At 42.8% G+C, this 19,124-nt stretch overlaps 1 protein-coding gene across 1 annotated transcript; it reads left to right on the forward strand.

Moving 5' to 3' along the window:
* The first annotated feature begins 11,828 nt into the window (after positions 1-11,828).
* LOC139917164 (CD276 antigen homolog) lies at positions 11,829-17,200 on the forward strand. The gene is made up of 6 exons (XM_078286193.1): positions 11,829-11,915; positions 12,494-12,536; positions 13,864-14,226; positions 14,343-14,624; positions 16,497-16,621; positions 17,114-17,200. Exons 2-6 carry the CDS (start codon positions 12,500-12,502, stop codon positions 17,198-17,200), a joined length of 894 nt encoding a protein of 297 aa, XP_078142319.1. The 5' UTR covers positions 11,829-11,915; positions 12,494-12,499.
* The last annotated feature ends 1,924 nt before the right edge of the window (positions 17,201-19,124 follow it).

The following is a 19,124-nucleotide window of genomic DNA, read 5'->3' on the forward strand; positions in this document are numbered from 1 at the left end:
CTGTTAATTCACAAATTCACAACATTTTAATATACTTCGCTAACTAGCAGGGTTGGGATCGAGAGGCGGGCGCATTACAGCACGTGTGTGTGCTGTGTGTGTCATAGACTGTGTGTGTGTGTGTGTGTGTGTGTGTGTGTGTGTACATGGGTGGCGTGTTGGCGTGTGTGTACGTGCTGATCTGGAGTCAGTTTGGTAGGATTTGGGTATAAATAAATTATTTCATTGAAAATATGGATTTTTATTTATAGATATTATTCATGTAATTTGCATGCAAAATAGGTCTACCCAACCAGCGGACAAAAAATTCAACCCGCGGCAACACTTCAAAAGTAGCCCAATTCCGCTGGAAAACCGCAGACCTGGCAACCCTGGTCTGTAGACTCTAGGGGTGTCACGATTCTCCAAATCCACGATTCGATTTGACTTTCGATTTTAAGGTCACGATTCGATTCGATTTAAACATTTTTTTTTTCAGCACTGACGGCTATGCCATTGTTAGACTATCGAGTCTTGATTTGTAAAGATCAACAGATCACTGGTTTTATGGTTTTATACTGTCATTTACATTTTCAAATTCTTTAAATTTCTTCTTTAAAAAGATGGTATCAAGTGTGATATAACTGCCATATTTTTTTTTTTTTGGAATGTACCACACTAAGGCCATATGGTCACATTTTTTTCCATTTAAAAAAAACACAACTTTCCCTTTAATTTGGTACCAAATACATGGCAAGGCGATTCAGGGCGTCTCCTTACTTAAGTGTCATTCACAGTATGACAACAAAACAGATCCTTCCTATCTTGGCTAATGATAAGCTTTCAAATTAACGTTACATACAAAACCTCCAGCGCTTCAGCCCACACAGTAATAAGATCAGACAATAATAGTCGCCAAACGTATATGGATAAAAGTCGCTGCAACCCGGCCAGTCCTCCTACCGACTCTTCGGCGCACCGCCTCCCGGAAAACAGCATCCGTCTCCGGCGGTGAGAGCCAGGTACGTCCCGCTGTTTAGTGAAGGTGATCTTGTGTCTTGTTTTATCGAGCAAGAACAAGCTATTTCCATCAAAAGACTTCAACTCACAATGTCTTCGTAACTTTCCACTACATACGGCGGGTCAGGTTCTGTCTCACAGCACAATCTGACAGCTTCCAGAAGGTTTTAAAAGCATGCCGCTTAGCCGGCGAAGCCATTTTTAGATCTACCGGTGGAGGACGACTAAACCCGGTCTGGTCTCAGTGTCACCAGATATACAGTATTTTCCGGTTCCGGTTCATTGATGACAACTTGAAGTATATATAAAACAAAGCTGATAACTTGTACATTTTAAACAATTTAAAAATGACGGGCGCTCTTGGGCGCTATAGTGAAATATACATGGATGTATTAGGAAATATAGAACGGGCGCTCTGTAGCAGCTACGCTGTGTTGTCATTGAAATGTTTTGTTTTTTTTCTTCAGAGGCATGCAAGTAGGCAGGGGTGGAGAGAAAAAAAATACTGGGAGAATCGCAAACCTGCTTGTGATTTCGAAGGTCGAAATCGAACGCTCATTTCGATCGATTTTCGATTTAGAATCGAAATCGTGACGCCCCTAGTAGACTCCTATGTAATGAAACCTCTAGTTTACTACTCCAGCAAGTAGGCCGACCCTTAGTAACGACCTAGCAACAGAGACGATTTCTAGTCCCTGTTGAGTCAGCCAGCCAACTTGAGCTAATGCTTTCTAGAGATCGTGGGATTTCCCAAACTGAATAAATACCACACATATAAACACAAAACTGCCTTGCTAGCTCAATCTTGTTGTAACTAAGATATCTGCTGAAAAAAATAATTTTTCCATGGACAGATTTAGCTACTACATCCGCAAACTTCACATGTATTTTTAAGCTAGTAGCGCCGTGTCACCGACTCACCGGCACAGCTGATGGAGGATGCCAAAGCGTCTACTTACATCAAGGCTGAACAGTTATATTTAAATATACTGGATAACAATTATTATATTTTCATGAGCATTGATCGGTAATTTGCTGGTTTATAAGACATCCTAACAACCCATTTTTAGGCGGCTTTTTGCTAATCAGCTTTTCAGGTTATTGTCTAAGTTACCTTTGAAATAAAGAACAAAAAATGTTTCAGATTTATTAGTTTATTAAATGTTGACTTCCAGTGTGCTTATAAATATTTATTTACATATTATATATTTTCAGGATTGTGACAAGAGTTTTTCTATATAAATTTTAGCCCATATACATTTCTTAATTAAGCTGTGTTGGAAATCTAATCTAACACAAACACAAATAATGTTTCAGGGGTACAGCACCACAGACTGAATGACAAACAAAATGGTTTTTCAGTAAGTGATGAAATGTTCTGATCTGAAAATAATCCTAACACATATAATAACACATAAATACAGCATGTGTGTGTCCAGTATAGTGAAGTCATGCTCCTACAGTACAGCAGCGTCAGTCACATGACGTCCCCGTGGAGCAGCAACAGCAGCAGCAGCAGCCAGTTGTTTACAGGTGCTGATGCATTTGGGGCTATTTGTAGAAACTGAATTGCATACTGCCATTAAAAGAACAGTTGTTGAAACAGCTGTCTATAAAGTCCATGCTGGATCTCTGCCGTTTAGCAGGTGATGCTGTAGAGCTGTTTGAGGGGCTGGCCTCCAAAGGCCTGACGTTTCCACGGCTGGTGCATAGCATATTGCTCCACCGTTTTCTATTATCCAGAGAAGGTGCCCAGTAGCTGTGTAAAGAACTCTCGGACTTGTGTCCGCTAACGGACATGATTTCTCTTGCTTCCAGTCCGCCCTCGGCCAGTTTCTGGATGGTAGTGCTCCTGATGCTGTGATTTGTGTAAATCACTGATGTGCCTGCCTCTTTAGAGATACGTGTTAGCATGGAACCCAGGTAATTGACACCCATTGGCTCCAAAGAGTACCACACCTCCCCTAACTTTTCTCCTCTCTTTGGATGGAGGTAAAAAGCTTTAGCCTCTTTAGGAATTTTAGATAGGTACGTTTCAAATGATGAAACTGGGCACAATTCACTCCCCGGGTCTTCAAACATAGCCCCTCTTCTGCTTTGATGATCCCTTTCATGATGGTTTTTGTGGTTCTTTGTTTCCTTGTTGAAGGTGAGTGTCACATATTTGGTGCCTTAAGGTAGAAATAAAACAGGAATCATTAGGCAAGTTTGACCATGTTTCTTCATAACACCTATTATTATTTTGTTATTATTATGCTATTATGCAAGACTTTACAAGTCTTTTAGCCTCTTTGATGTTGCTCTTTGATTAACCCACCTGTTGAATCTCGTTTTATTACGAAAGATTGTGGTGTACGTTTTCTCAGACCCTCCTTTCCTCTCCTCCCAAAATGTAGCTGGATGTCGAACCACACTTTGTTTACCAGGCCCCGTGGTGTGTTTGGGTTCATTGCCTCTGAGTTCCTCAATATTATCAGGTCCTCTTCGGTGATCGCGGGATGATGTTCAGTTTTGTCATGGCCTGCTCTCCTGAGAAACTTTATGAGTCCACTAAAGACATTATTTGACGTAGTGAACTCATTGTCTTGCATGATACACCATGCCCGACTAAGAGGAGGGTCTATAATAAAGCGGTTAATGCCAGCTCTCAACCCGACGTAGCTACTAATGGAGTAGTACTGACCCTGGTTACTTCTAATTGAACCATAAATTTTGCAGAGAATCCTGTTGAGATCATCTTTTGTAATAGCTGCAAAATCCACAGCTTGCTTAGTGTTTTTCAGATAGTCCTGGAAACATTTGACAGCCCAAGAAGTTGACCGGGACGTACTGACTTCATTCCTAGACTTCTCTAATTGATTGAGCTCTTCATTTGATAATGCGACATATCTCTTGTTTTTTGGTTTTGAGTTCTTCTCATCCTCTTCCAACCATTCATCAAAACTAAGTCCGCCATATAAATCAAAATTAACAACAAAACGATTCATTTTGTATCAATATTGTAGGCTACGGGTTTTTGCTCCAGCTCTGGCAGTTACAATGTTGCCATGGAAATGGCGGAGTAATATTTTTAGTGATGAGCACGGCTAGGTGTGCTGTCATGCTGATTTGATCATGTTCTAAATGTCTAGTTGACCAATCAGATTGCTTGGTTGGAACTACCCGTTGTATAATCACTGCTTACTGCTTCAAACAGCATGCAAAGTAGTTGCTTCACTTTGTGGCTGAATACAGTTTAAAGAAATCCCAGACCTTGCATGTGTTAATACAAAGAGAAACCTGTTACACCCATATATTACAACAACTGCAGACCAATTATTTATCAACCAGATAACACTGGTGATACATTTTTCTAGACACTGTATTCTTTTCACCCACCACATTTCCATGTTTGAAATTCTCAGATTGACTGTTAATGAGTCAGATTGATACCATTTCCCCTCCAGCTAATAAATCTGTCTTAATGTGATCTGTTCTAGCACCCGTTATGGCTCAGATACCGGTCAGTGCCACTGTTGGAGGGTCTGTCTTGATTCCCTGCTCCCTGAACTTGTCAGTTCATCCAACGAAGCTCCGTTTCTACTGGCAAGAGGACGACTCAGTCAACGTTTTGTTCTTCTGGGACAAAAACGGGATGGAAGGATCAAGAGCGGAACAATATCGCAACAGATGCCGAGCCTTTAATACCAAGTTTAGTTCTGGAAATGTTTCCATTAGACTCGACAATGTTAACATGGAAGATGACCAGAAAACAATCTGGGTCAGCGCTGCTTTACTTGATGAGAACAACAACTCTGTCCAAGATTTTACAAAAGAGTGTAAATCTACTTTGCAGGTTGTAGGTATGGACAACTTCCTTTGTCAGTGTGTTTCATGTTTCCAAAGTGAATTATTAATCTTTACAAATCAAGGTATGTCATAGTGGTGCTCCTTCTCTCTCTGTCTCTCTCACACACAGCTCCCTACCAAGGACCGGTCCTGACCATTAACAAAACAACAAACACTGCGACCTGTACAGCGCACGGCGGATACCCAGAACCTCAGGTGTCATGGACCGGCCTCAACAAATCCAACTCTGCGCTGCGGGAGCTGCAGAAAGCACAGACCTCCTCTGAACAAAACCCAAGAGACAAAACCTACACTGTCACAAGCACCGTCAGTGTCAAGGACTTGAAATCTGTGACCTGCAAGGTCTGTAACCCTCGATCCAATGAGAGCCTTGAGGAAACCAAAGAGATCGGTGAGTACAGCAGAGCAAGAGACAACAATAAACATAACAACAAGCAAAAGCACAATAGAAAAAGCAGAATTACACTACACCAATGTTGTGTGATCCTGCTTTTAATGCAGCTAAGAAGCAGATATTTTGGTGGGATAGTGGGTAAAGCAGTACGACAATCTGTTTATGTTGCTCTCTTATACTCTCTCATTCACAGGTGAGGAACAGCAGGGCCTCTCCAGTGGGGCTGTAGCTGGAATTGTAGTTGCAGTTCTGATTGCAGTTGCAGTTGCTGTGTGCTTCTACAAAAAATGTGAGTTGTTTTAATTTCTACTTTATTGCCATGTTTTTGTCAGTGGACATCAATATATCTTTAACCCACGTAAACCAGTCTGAAGGACCAGTTATGATAAAGGTCTGCTGATGTTTGGAGAGTGTTTACCACCAGTGGTTAGGAGGGACACACCGCCATGTTAGAGGAGTGGAAGCAAAAGGAAATACTGTCATTACCTCTCTGCTTTAGCTGTCTCTCCTCCAACATGGCGATCTGGGGCCGGATTCACCAATGTATTCTTAAGATAGTTCTTAAGAAATGACATAAGAGGAAATTTTAGAAAGTTCTTAAGAAGGCTCTTTAGTGCAATTCCTCAATATAGTAACAGTCTCATTTCTTACGAATATCTTTAATTTTCCAACTTAAGAACTTCTCAAAATAGGGCCTGAATTAATTCTGGTTAATAAACTTTAGGCTTACTACCATTGAGGCTAGGAGACAAGGCTAGGAGGCAATCCAAAGTGCTTCCATCTACAAAACAATTGGGGAAAAACCTATTTAGGGCAACTAGGGCAAAGATTTAAACATTGGTTGCTGTTGGTAACTGTAAAATTTGCTAGCTTATTTTCAATAAACATGAGACAGAGGCCTACCTGGCCCTACACCAAATAAAGCTTTACAATAAATGTTAATCTTAATGTTAGGTGTCGGGAACCTATGAAGACTTTGAACTATAACCTACTTGTCTAAAATTTGGTTAAATATATGATATTAGAGGCTTACCTTTTCACTGTAGGAATTTTAAGACAGGTGAAGGGCTGTCTTAAAGTTAAGAAAAAAGTCAAGAACAAATTTGAGAACTTTCATTTCAAGAATACCATTTATTCATAAGTTTTTTTTTAGTAAGAAACATAAGAAGAAAGTTAAGAAAATATATAAGAACTGTTTTTGAGAATAGCATTTTTTCCTTTTTTTTTTTTTCTTAAGACTAAAGTTCAGAAAAAAATGGCACTTGAGAAGATTTTTTTTCTTAAGAGGGTTTTGTGAATCCGGCCCCTGGCTGTCATAACCTGAATCAGATTTATTGGCTTAGTAAATCTGCACATACAAAAAGGTATTCAACTTGGTGGTTTGCACCTGTAGGTCACACTGAACATAAGTACATTCAATTATAAATGTGGTATATAAAAAATTAAATAGAAATCAGAGAATAGATTTCTTTTGGAGGTAGTATACAAAGAAAGTAACATATATATATATATATATATATATATATATATATATATATAGTATATAGTAATACAAGTACTATTAAGTAGTATACAAAAAAAAGCTGCCATACACTGCTGTTTTCATGTACTGTAATGACTGAAATAGCTGCCTCATCTAATTCCAGGTAGAGGATCCAACCAGAATTACGCGCCAACCGGAAACCTTTCTTCCCCTCCAGCCGGTGGAGCTTCTGATGGGAGTCGTGGTGCTGATGCTGCTGCCTACAAGCCAGAAAGCAACGGTGCTGAGGCTGATGTTAGCCTGTCAAATGGGAACGCTCCAGTTGCGTTTGTGGGCGGTGCTAAAAATACCAGTGGTGATGCAGAGGAGCAAACAAAACTTTTAAGTAGCACTGGTGTGGATTCTGACAAAGACAAAGGTGAAACAAGCACAGCAAGCCTTCATGATGAACAGGGCCAGTCTGAGATACTGCCGGAAGAAAAAGAAAAGTTGACCGTAAACCTCCGCCAACGCTGAACAATTCTCCAACTTGCAAAGCTGCAGCTTTGCAAGTTGGCCCTTTTCACAAAGATGGCTTCCGTGCTTCTGCAGGGTAAAGCTCGGTTCTCACCATTGCCAACAATGTTAAAAAGCAAACTTTCTGTCCCCCATAATTCTGGCTGTGATCACTAATTTTGTGTTTCAACATAGTGTATAACACTATACCAGACTGATCTCACAGAAAAATGTGAAATGAACATGACATATTAACCCATGCACCAAGCGCTTACGTGAAGGAGACACGACTATGAACAGGAACTGGTGTGACATTGAAGTAGCACGGAGGTCAGGGTGGTGGACGGGCGTATACGTTTGCCTTCGATGCCGGCAACCGGGATACGATTCCCAGCGTTTTCAAAGGACATCTCACCTGTAAGTCACATTTTCATTTTTTTACATTTAACATTTTAACACTTTTCTTATTCTACCATGACTAAACCATTTCCCTAACCTTAACCAAGTTGTTTTAGTTACCTAACCATAATCTTAACCCAATGTCATGATCCCTGCCTAGCCCTTGTGTTTTCCTTGTGTTTCCTTTTCCCTGTGTTCCCAGTGCTCTTTTGTCTGTCTCCCTCTTTCTGTCTTGTTGTGTGTGGGCGTGGTCTCCCCTCGTTCTCCTGGCTCCCAGCTCAAGCTCTTCCTGCACACCTGCCTGTAATCAGCTCGTCAGCCCACAGTATATCATCCCCAGCTTGCCATCCATTCTCTGCTGGATCATACATGCTGTTCATGCAAAGACTCAGCTACCATTCCGCCTGCCAGCCAGACTCCAGCCTCTGTCTCCAGTCCTCCTGCCTCGTCTGCTTCCCTCATCGGATCAGTTCAGCTCCCCGCTCTTTGGAACCTGCTCTGCCTGGCTCTCCTCAGCACTTTCCCTGTCCTGCCTTGGCCCAGCTTCGCGCCTTATCCTCAGCTCCAGGTTTCCAGCTACCTGCCCGAGCCCTCGCCCCAGCTTCCAGCTACCAGCTCTGTAAATAAACTGTCTTTGAACTGTACTCATTGCCTCCTGTCTGTGTCTTGCACTTGGGTTCACTTGCCTAGCCGTAACAGTATGATCCGGCCAGTCATGAACCCAGCGGACACAGCCAACCCTCTCTTGTCCTGGTGCAGCGGAAGAAAGCTCCGGGGGGTTTCAGCCCCTTTCCCTGCCTGCTTACCTTGCCCATCTAGCAGCCTTGTCTGCTAGCGACCGGCCTCCTAGCTCTCAGCCTGCTTCCCGGCGTGCTAGCCACCGGCCAGCTAGCCTTCAGCCTGCCTCCCAGTTTGCTAGCTTTGGGCCTGCTAGCCACCAGCCTGTCTCCTAGTCTGCTAGCCTTGGGTCTGCTAGCCTTCAGCCTGCACCTCGGACTTCTCGCAATCAGCCTGCACTCCAATCAGTTAGGCTCGGGTTTGTGAGCCTAGAACCTGCCTGTCCTGAGCCGGCTAGCCTGTTTTCTACCTGTCCTGAATCTGCCTGTCCTGAGCCGGCTAGCCCGCTACCTGCCTGTCCTGATTCTGCATTCCCTGAACCCCATGAGATTAATATGGATCAGCTGTGGAGCCACCCTGACCTCCAGTGGTCACCCTATGAAGAGACTCGCCTTGCCATTTTCACGGGGAACCGTCGAGTCTCCAAAAGGAGGCGAGGTCCCCATGGCTCCTGACGCCACTGGCTCTCTCAGCAGTCCAGCGCCACAGAGTCTCCGCTGCCCAGCGCCACAGAGTCTCCGCTGCCCAGCGCCACAGAGTCTCTGCTGCTAAGTGCCACTACTGAGGTCAAGCCTGTTCCTGCGCCGCGAAAGCTCCCAGTCCCCGAGCTGCGGCGGTCTCCTGTTCCTGCACCGCGAAAGCTCCCAGTCCCCCAGCTGCGGCGGTCTCCTGTTCCTGCGCTGCGAAAGCTCCCAGTCCCCCAGCTGCGGCGGTCTCCTGTTCCTGCGCTGCTAAAGCCTTCTGTTTCTGAGCTGCAAGAGCCTTCTGTTCCTGGGCTGCAGCTGTCTTCTGTTCCTGTGTTGCAGCAATCCGCTGAGCCTGAGTTGCAGCAGTCTTCAGTACCTGTTCTGCTGCAGTCTCCTGTGGCTGTGCTCCAGCAGCCTCCTGTTCCTCTGGCTCCTCCGGCCATGCCTGCCGTTATCCGGCCAGATCCCCAGCTGTCGGCCGTATCTACCGACACCCTGCCATTCCCCGTCGGCCGTCTCCGCCGACGGCCGCTGCAGGACTCCGGTCCTGCATTCCAGTATCCGGTCAACTCCAGGGACTCTAGTGATTCCAGGGACTCTAGTGATTCCAGGGACTCTGGTGACTCCAGTGACACCGACGACTCCAGTGACACCGACGACTCCAGTGACTCCGATGACACTGACAACTTCAGTGACACCGACAATTCCTGTCTCTCCAGTGTCCCCAGTGACTCCTGTGACACCAGTGCCGGTCCTGTTCTCCAGCCGCCAGACTCCAGTCCTGCACTCTAGCTGCCGGACTCCGGTCCTGAGCGGCCCCGCCTACGTTGCCGGCCTCCTGACCGTCCTCCAGAGCTGCTCCATCACTCTGGTCGTCCTCCTGCCCGTCCTCCAGAGCTGCTGCGCCTTCGTTGCCAGTATCCAGGCCGTCCGCCTGAGGTTTCCTCCTCGGCCTCTGTCCAGCCTCCAGGCCGTCCGCCTGAGGTTTACTGTTCGGCCTCCGTCCTGCCTCCAGGCCGTCCGCCTGAGGTCTTCTGCTCTGCCCCTGTCCAGCCCCCAGGCCACTTGCCCCTGAAAGGGGCTACCTGCCCTCGCCCTCGCCCCAGCTTCCAGCTTTGTAAATAAACTGTCTTTGAACTGTACTCATTGCCTCCTGTCTGTCTCTTGCACTTGGGTTCACTTGCCTAGCCGTAACACCCAAACCTTAACCAAACTTGTTTTACTTGCCTAAATTTAACCAGAGTCGTTTTACTTGCCTAAACTTAACCATTAACCAACCTTTGGGACGTAATTCAATCCGTTGCAGGGGAACGTAATTCAGTTTGTGGTGGAGAAACATTATTTTCCCATAACACATGTCCACAGCACATAAATCGCCGTTTTAGAGTTTGTGTTCATTTCACGTATTTGTGTGAGATCATGTTGCACTATACAGGTGTTGTCACTGACATATTTCTGTTTCTGTTGTCAAATGACTGCACAAGTAACTGTGATCGAGGGTCATAAAATGCTAACTGGCTAACCCAGGCTAATGATAATTTCTCTACTGTTAGCATTTTGTGACCCTTGATCAAATCATTTTTTTTTTTCTTATTTTTTTTTACATGAACTTGAATTAACCCATCATGCAACAATCTTTCTCTTTCTCCATTCTACTTAGAAAAATAAAAACAAAAAACCTTTGATTCTTCAAACGCTACTTATTCCAATTGAAGACTGAGATACACGGTCGGTTTTGACTACTGTTGACATAATGTACTTATTGTAAGTCGCTTTGGACAGAAGCATCTGCTAAATGCTGGAATGAAATGTAAATGTAAGGGCCTCTTTAAAACCACAAGAGAAGAAACCACAGTGGAATTGTCTTGTAAATTAAAATTCAGACTTGAGTTAAACGTTTGCATCAAATGTTTATCCAAATCATTCTTTGCAGAACCTGTTGCTTCTGCTAATTGTCAAACAGATTAGATGTAGCACCTGTAAACATGAAAGAGGCTACTGATTGGCCACCCCAGCTGCCACCCCAAAATCTGGAGTTATGATTGACTGATGGCCATGTTTGAGGCGGGACCATTAAGCCAGCGCACCCCCCGCCAAAAAAAATAATAAAATAAAAACAACAATAATAATTCACAGTATGAATGGCATTCACAGTATGAACTGAATGGCAAAGATAAAGGCCGCACACGCCTGAAGATAAAAACCAAGAGGCTTCCTCAAGAGTGTGTCACATGCTGATACCATCAGAAGAAAAATATGCAGGGCCTATTATAAGGACGAGCACTCACAGCTCTCTTCTTCCAATTATGTTTTAATTATTATCTTAGAAGCAACAGTCCACTGAAACACATGGGTGATTTTGGGTGATGCCCTCCTCAGCGTGACCTATCACTACCTATTGTCTGATAGTATCTTATTTGTGGCTGTGATCATTCTTAAAGATTAGAGATCTAAGCCAGTGAGTAGAGCACGTTTTCTCTGTCTTCAGCCTACATTTCTTTATATGCATATAGGTAGACAGAAAGCGATTAAAACTCTTCCTTTCACCACAACACCACCCACACAGCAACAGGACCTGCCTACATCTGTCCTAAATGCAGCGCTCAGTGCCACCCTTGCTCGAGGCTGTGCACCACCCCGACCACCCCAGTCACAACACGCCACTGCATGTACCAATACACTTTCATTATTATACTGGTGTAAAAGTAAAACACATCAACACAACACAAGGCATGAATCCTAGAAGCCGCTGAAAAGAGGAGGAGAGAGTGTGAGAAAGTTTTAAAGTGACAGTCTCTTAAATACTCATCTCTATGTCCTCATGTTTTGTGCAACCTATAATTATGGTGTACAGCCAATCAGAGGACAAAGGATGGCCACTTAGTGACATAATTTTGCATGTGTACAGATTCCTGACTTGCTCGACTGCATTCAGCAGTGAAGGAGCACAGGGGAAGGGAGTGCTGCACGGGCTGGGAGCAATTCTAATCTGGTGAGTCTCAGCTGGTAGAGAGTTGGGGCAGAGACATGTGGCATTTGGAAAAGTTTTATACCAAAAGGACACATCCTAAGTTTTGAAAAACAAAATGATTTCTGAAGTGGAAGGATTTGAGTAAAAAAAAGCACATTGTAGGAAGTTAAAGTTACTGAAGACTTTGACGTACAAAATATTTATGCTTTTGAGGATAGACTTGCCTGTGTTTTGAAATATTGACTGTTCCTTCCTCATTATTCCTTTTTGATTTGCAAGAGTTTCTGTGTTAAGAGTGTGCTGACTCATGAATTATATTTTTATTGCATGCCAATTGCTCTGCAACAGCCTCATAACCGGATGATGTGCTCAAATCTACTTAAGGAACACACCTATGTGTATGCCAAGGTCTTATAATAGGCTCATTATATATTTATTTTATTCTCTAATTTTTATGAATAAGATAAATAGAGATTGCCCCCATCATGATAACTTAGCCTGTGTGTTTACACATGGCACTGAGAGCAACAAAGTAACCACTTTGACATACTGTAGGATATAGATACCGATAACTAAAAAATCACTTGTTTGTTTTCCAGTGGCGAATGGCTTCTAGAGGACTTTTCTTTTACCTTCTATGTGGTAAGTTATTACTTAAAATTCTTTCCTCATTCCTTTTTCATTGACTGACTCATTCAAACAGAAATTGTTTGGCCAGTTACAGTCGACTGTAACTGGCCAAACAATTTCTGTTTGAATGAGTGGGTTTGTGCACAATGGGTTTGTGCTCTGTGCGCTATCTGTGTTTATGTGTTTATACGGTGTAACTGTTAGTGTCCTTGTATGTCGCTCTAAGTTCTTAGTGCATGCTTCTGTTTCATGTCTGCATGTCTGTGTTATATTTTATGACTCGTGTATTGCTCTGAACTGTCTTCACTTTTATTATCTTTCTGCACTCACCTGCCCAGGCACTACAGATGAAAATTATTTACAATTATGTGTACTAATGTGCATTGGGTTTGTGTTGGCTAACACTGAATATAGTGGTTTGTCTTGGTGTAATATATGGGTCGGCAAGAAAGGGCAGGAAACTATTAGTGTATCATAGTATATTACATGAGAGTATATTACTGCATATTAATACTGATACCTAGGCACCCATGTGTGATGAGTGCACAGTAATTCCTTTACAACATCAAATTAGACTGTCATGTTGAGCTTTAATGACACATGTAATCACTTAAAGCTTCATTATGCTTTTGGCCTTGAGGGAGGAAGTCTCCTTTCTTGATGAGCCGTCATCTAGACCGAGTTAACCCACATCCGTAAAGCCACAACAGGAGTTGGAGCCTTTCCATTCTAAATAATGGGAAAATGGAAGGCCAAATGAATGAAAGTTTCAACGAAATAGGCTCTCAATGCTTTTTTCAAACACCATCATGTGCCTTTTGAAGTGAGAAAGGGGAAGCGTGATTTCTGCTAAGCTGTAGCCTCTTTACATGTGCTCCCTGTTTGTTTATGTCGTGTTTCCTGGTAGCTATAGTTAGCCAAAGAGCCGGCTGCTGCCTTGTAACAGTGAGCATGGTTCACAAAATGTCGTCTATTTGGTAGGACAGGTCAGAAAGACTCCTGAAATGGCCGACAGTGAGTCAGAGGAGAGGGACGTCACACTGTACTGTACCAGATAACAGGCAGACTGCCTCAGGCATTGTCTGACGGACAGTCGAAACAGGAAGAGTTTAGGCTCCCTGATGTCAGAGATACAAAGCCTGTTGCACCCATATATTACAACAACTGCATACCAACTATTTATCAACCAGATAACACTGGTGATACATTTTTCTAGACACTGTATTCTTTTCACCCACCACATTTCCATGTTTGAAATTCTCAGATCGACTGTTAATGAGTCAGATTGATACCATTTCCCCTCCAGCTAATAAATCTGTCTTAACGTGATCTGTTCTAGCACCCGTTATGGCTCAGATACCGGTCAGTGCCACTGTTGGAGGGTCTGTCTTGATTCCCTGCTCCCTGAACTTGTCAGTTCATCCAGTGAAGCTCCGTTTCTACTGGCAAGAGGACGACTCAGTCAACATTTTGTTCTTTTGGGACAAAAACGGGATGGAAGGATCAAGAGCGGAACAATATCGCAACAGATCCAGAGCCTTTAATACTGAGTTTAGTTCTGGAAATGTTTCCATTATACTCGACAATGTTAACATGGAAGATGACCAGAAAACAATCTGGGTCAGCGCTGCTTTACTTGATGAGAACAACAACTCTGTCCAAGATTTTACAAAAGAGTGTAAATCTACTTTGCAGGTTGCAGGTATGGACAACTTCCTTTGTCAGTGTGTTTCATGTTTCCAAAGTGAATTATTAATCTCTACAAATTAAGGTATGTCATAGTGGTGCTCCTTCTCTCTCTGTCTCTCTCACACACAGCTCCCTACCAAGGACCGGTCCTGACCATTAACAAAACAACAAACACTGCGACCTGTACAGCGCACGGCGGATACCCAGAACCTCAGGTGTCATGGACCGGCGTCAACAAATCCAACTCTGCGCTCCGGGACCTGCATGAAGCACAGACCTCCTCTGAACAAAACCCAAGAGACAAAACCTACACTGTCACAAGCACCGTCAGTGTCAAGGACTTGAAATCTGTGATCTGCAAGGTCTGTAACCCTCGATCCAATGAGAGCATTGAGGAAACCACAGAGATCGGTGAGTACAGCAGTTTAGAAAACAAAACAAAACAAGAGACAACAAACATAACAAGCAAAAGCACACCAGAAAAAGCAGAATCACACTACACAGATGACGTGCTTTTAATGCAGTTAAGAACCAGCGGCCAGTTGCATCAGCTGAACGTACGCTCTATTGTAAGTTAGTTAGTAAAGCTGTGTCTTTGTTTAGTTGCACCATGGAGATTTAAGGTACATCTTAACTAGTAGAGTGTCGCAGACAGTGACGTTTTCACCTGCCGCAACTAGAGCTAAAATCAATATCTTAAACATAAATTTGCAAATGTCTACAAACACATCAACAAATAGGTACGTTATCGAGTATAAAGTAGGCTATAAGGATTCATTTTAGTTTGCCTCTTATACCAGTCATCTATATGTAGCCTACAACTATAATTAATAGTGACATAAAGCGGTTTAGCCGTTATTTTCAACAGAGCAAAGGTTAGGCATTTCCCCCTCATTAACAGGGTGGAAAAAAGTTATTTGTTTTATTGATGGCTAAAGAAAGTTGTAAATTTGTTATTCTTCAGTTCAGTGATCTAAATTCACGTTCAAGATATTGGTTCCCCCCTGCAGTCAGTGTTGTCGCTCTCCAACGTCCTGTATGTCTGAGCATCTTAGTGAGTGAAGTGAGTGCTTGTTAGGCTAAATCATCTGGGAGACTGAAATGTTCGGATTATTAAAATATGCACAGACACATGGACACTTTATGAAATCACTGTATAAACTATGTAGGCTATTCTGCATAAATGAATACAAATAATTACCCCAAGTGGCAGATTTTTTGTATCTCTGCTCCGGGAAAACTAAAGTGCAAGTAGCCTATAGCTAAATCTAAATCATCATACTGTTCAAAAGGATGTAATCTGTCACAGAGGACGCATTGCCGACGTAAACCGCGCTGGATTTGTTTCTCCTGGTCCTCCAAGTTATCCCACCTGTCAAATTGATGTGCCATGCCAACGGCTATTTTTACGAATGACTTTACACCTAGCAGGAGGTAGGTGTAAGTTTTAAGTTGTTACTTAAGTATACATTGGAACTATTTCAGTTGGTGCAACCGTTAATATTTTAGTCACGCGTAAACTCGGACTTAAAGCTGTTTCACACAACAACACGAAAATGTGGGACGATTTGCGGAATATTCATGCGGGAATTTGGAATCTGAGAGAAAATAGACAGAAAGTAGCAGTCACAATGACATTATCTTCATTCTTTTAAACAGTAAAAAGAGGAGAAAGTGTTGGGTCCATCCTAATTTGGAAAGGCGGACGGAACACAGAGAGTTTATAGGCTCATCCAGGAGCATGCCTATAACTATCAAACTGATATAATGTATGTAGGCTGTAACACAAAAGTCATTCAATAATCAAACTCCATGATTCAGCTACAACAGTGCTCACAGTTGGTGATCAGTTTATCCACAGACAGAATATCTCACATTTCATGTCCAGGAGCTCTGTGTCTCATCACACTGTTGTTCTAAAGGAAAGTGATTAATCATATGTGTGAAATTACTTTACATGGATAATTACATTATAATTTGCGGGTATGTTGCAGGGAGAAAATTGAAAACAATTTATTTAGGTACAATCCTTATTATAAGCCCAAATATTTGGAAAAGGTCATGAGAGAAGGATGAGACCATGGTATTTCCAATGTTTCAGAAATTTAAATTTTAAATCACTTGGTGTGAAAGGGCTTTGAGTGAGACTTTACGTTCAAACTAGCCTACGTTTGAATTTAAGTTTAACTGGTGCAACTGGCTGCAGATATTCTTGGTGTTGGGATAGTGGGTAAAGCAGCACGACAAATTGTTTGTTACTCAGTTATACTCTCTAATTTACAGGTGTGGAACAGCAGGGGCTCTCCAGTGGGGCTGTAGCTGGAATTGTAATTCCAGTTCTACTAGTTCTGATTGCAGTTGCTGTGTGCTGCTACAAAAAACTGGTCTGCTGCTGTCAATACAACGAGGTACAGCAAGTGGAAAGAAATGATGGAGAAGCGGATGCTGCCGAGCAAATGTGCAAATTATGTTACACCTGTTCTTCCAACTAGAACAGGTGTAACATAATAATGGCAGATCCCGGTGCAGACATTTTTGATGTTTTGAGACGTTTTACAGCTTAGGTATCCTCAAGGACAGAAACTGTCCATCCCATGGGAGAGGCAGATCTGTGGCTGCAGCTGGCCGTTATCAGACACTGAACCCCTGTATACCAGTACACTATCAAACTGATTTGTGGTTCTTGAAACATTTGTTTTTTTTAGTTTTCTTAGGTTTATTGAGTAGAATGCTCTCTAATTAAGATAAAAGTATCGGTTCACTTGTTTTGAACTTTTAACAGTTATGAATTTTAACACAACTGGAATTTTTGTGAAACTTCTGCAGTCCTTCCTTGTATTCAACAAGATGATCATCTGATTGGTTATCTCCCAACTGCCCACTCCCCCATTCATGTGCAGCCTTGCCTTCTCCTAGCCCCGTTGGGACTGGCACCCACGCAGTGTAGTGCCAGTCCCAACGGGGTCAGTCCTGAGTCCTTCCATTAAAAATTAATTAATTAAAAAAATCCATTAAAAGCTCTGCCGCTCTTCTTCTACGCCTCTTCCCTGTGAGCTGTAAAACACTAGCCCCGTTGGGGGAAGAAGCGTAGAAGAAGAGTGGCAGCCATTTTAAGACATCCGTATGAAAACAACTAGGACAAGCTGGTGAGCAAGGTGAGATTTTCTACTTTATTGCAAATACCGTGTAACAGAAAAGCGTTCAAGGACGTCAGAAAGCTTGTCAGTTTGGCAAATTTCGCTCTGGAAACGTTGCCTAAATGAAGTCAAAGTGCCGCACAGGGTGTTTTCAGAGCGGTTTTTAATGGAAGGACTCGGGACTGGCACCCACGCAGCGTAGTGCCAGTCCCAACAGGGCTAGCCTTCTCCCAGATTTCAATTGGCTGTGCGGAAGAGAGCCATCAATCTTTCAGTCAAGAGTTTAACAGTGTGATTGGCTGATTATTGATCCAATCACCTGTTGAAACGGTGCCTTTTATGGCTTACAGTCATCACTACTAGTAATTGACTGACAGTTGTGGAGTCGTCCCTCCACAGTTTGTTCTGAGGTAACGCCAAACAGCGCTCTCTCACCTCCTACTGAGTGATGCTCACTCGGCCGGTGTTAGTCTTGCTATATGTGTGTTGATGCTGCAACAGTTGATGCTGCACAGCTAGCTAGGTGCCATGGGACTGGACAGCATCTGGACTTATAAATACAAAACATCATCACATCTGCAATATGCTTTAGATGTCCAAGTAGTTTGAATTAGAATAAGTTTACTTTTCCTTGTTTTGTTGCCGTTTAGTGTTTGAGACGTAATGCACTTGATGAGTTTGCACGTGTAGGAGCCTGCGTCAACAGAAGGGCTGTAGCTGCAGTCTTAAACCACACGCATCTATTGTGTGGTGAAAAACTCAGACTGCATAGTGACACTTTGAAAACTGACCTGCATACTAGAGTAGCAGAAATGCTTAATTTTAAAGGATAACGCTGCAGGATAATGCATTTCTTACTGTCAACAAATCCTATTAAAGTAACAAAATCAGCAATGAATTTGTTTTGCTGACAAGTCTCATCCATGTAGCCGATGCCCAATAAACCCATGTCTCAGTAGCCATAGAACTCGCATTGTATTAAAAAAAACAATTAAAAACACGTCACAGAGCCAGGCTGTTGCTCTGGGCAACATATTTCATCATCGCGATGCACTGGGCCGGCCGACATTTTCCTCAAACAACTTAATAAGCCGGCTGTAAACCGTTTCCTTTCCATCTCAGGAAAGTAGTTCCGTAGCACCGAAAATAGTCCCCGGCATAATGAAGAATTTGTTCCCATTTGAATTTGATTTGGTAATAACTACAATAGCCTGACTTTTCATGGTAACAGTTAGCGATTTTTAAAACTGAAAAACTATGTCTTTGTGAGTTCTATTTAAAGGTTTTTAGCTTACAATTGGAGCCAATGACTTCCGGGTTGACGGCTAAAAAGGGAACGTGAGAAGTCGGAGCAAACGCATTGTTGATTTTGTTATTTTCATAGGATTTGTTGACGGTAAGAAATGCATTAAAAAACACCAGCGCTATCCTTTAACGGCCATACATGTCACATACTGTACATGTTTAGTTGTCAAAGTTCTGCACCAAGGCTGCTAGCCAATTAAAGGAGAGATCTCACGTGAAGAAGAGAGTAGTTCTCCTGGCTTATACTCTCAAGTTACACAATTGGAAAAAAGGGTTTCAGAAGTGTGTGGGCTGTGGTTCTGCCAGACCCAAAGCAGCCATTTTCCCTAAATTGCGCCTTGGGTCTGGTAAATAAGAAAAAAAAAGTACAGTTGAGTTTTTATTAAAATGGAGATTTGTCTAAGATCAGTTTTAGACTCTGTCATGCCTCAAGTTTGTGCTAACATCATATTGCGGCGATGAAGCCTTT

Source organism: Centroberyx gerrardi, chromosome 10, assembly GCF_048128805.1.
Source record: "Centroberyx gerrardi isolate f3 chromosome 10, fCenGer3.hap1.cur.20231027, whole genome shotgun sequence".
Classification (NCBI taxonomy): Eukaryota; Metazoa; Chordata; class Actinopteri; order Beryciformes; family Berycidae; genus Centroberyx; species Centroberyx gerrardi.

Excerpts from the sequence above, each read along its gene's own strand:
- LOC139917164 (XM_078286193.1), top strand. The coding sequence starts at position 12,500 with ATGGCTTCTAGAGGACTTTTCTTTTACCTTCTATGTG. Across the intron at positions 14,227-14,342 it reads ATCTACTTTGCAGGTTGCAG|CTCCCTACCAAGGACCGGTC; the intron begins GTATGGACAACT and ends TCTCACACACAG. Across the intron at positions 16,622-17,113 it reads GCTGCTGTCAATACAACGAG|CCTTGCCTTCTCCTAGCCCC; the intron begins GTACAGCAAGTG and ends ATTCATGTGCAG.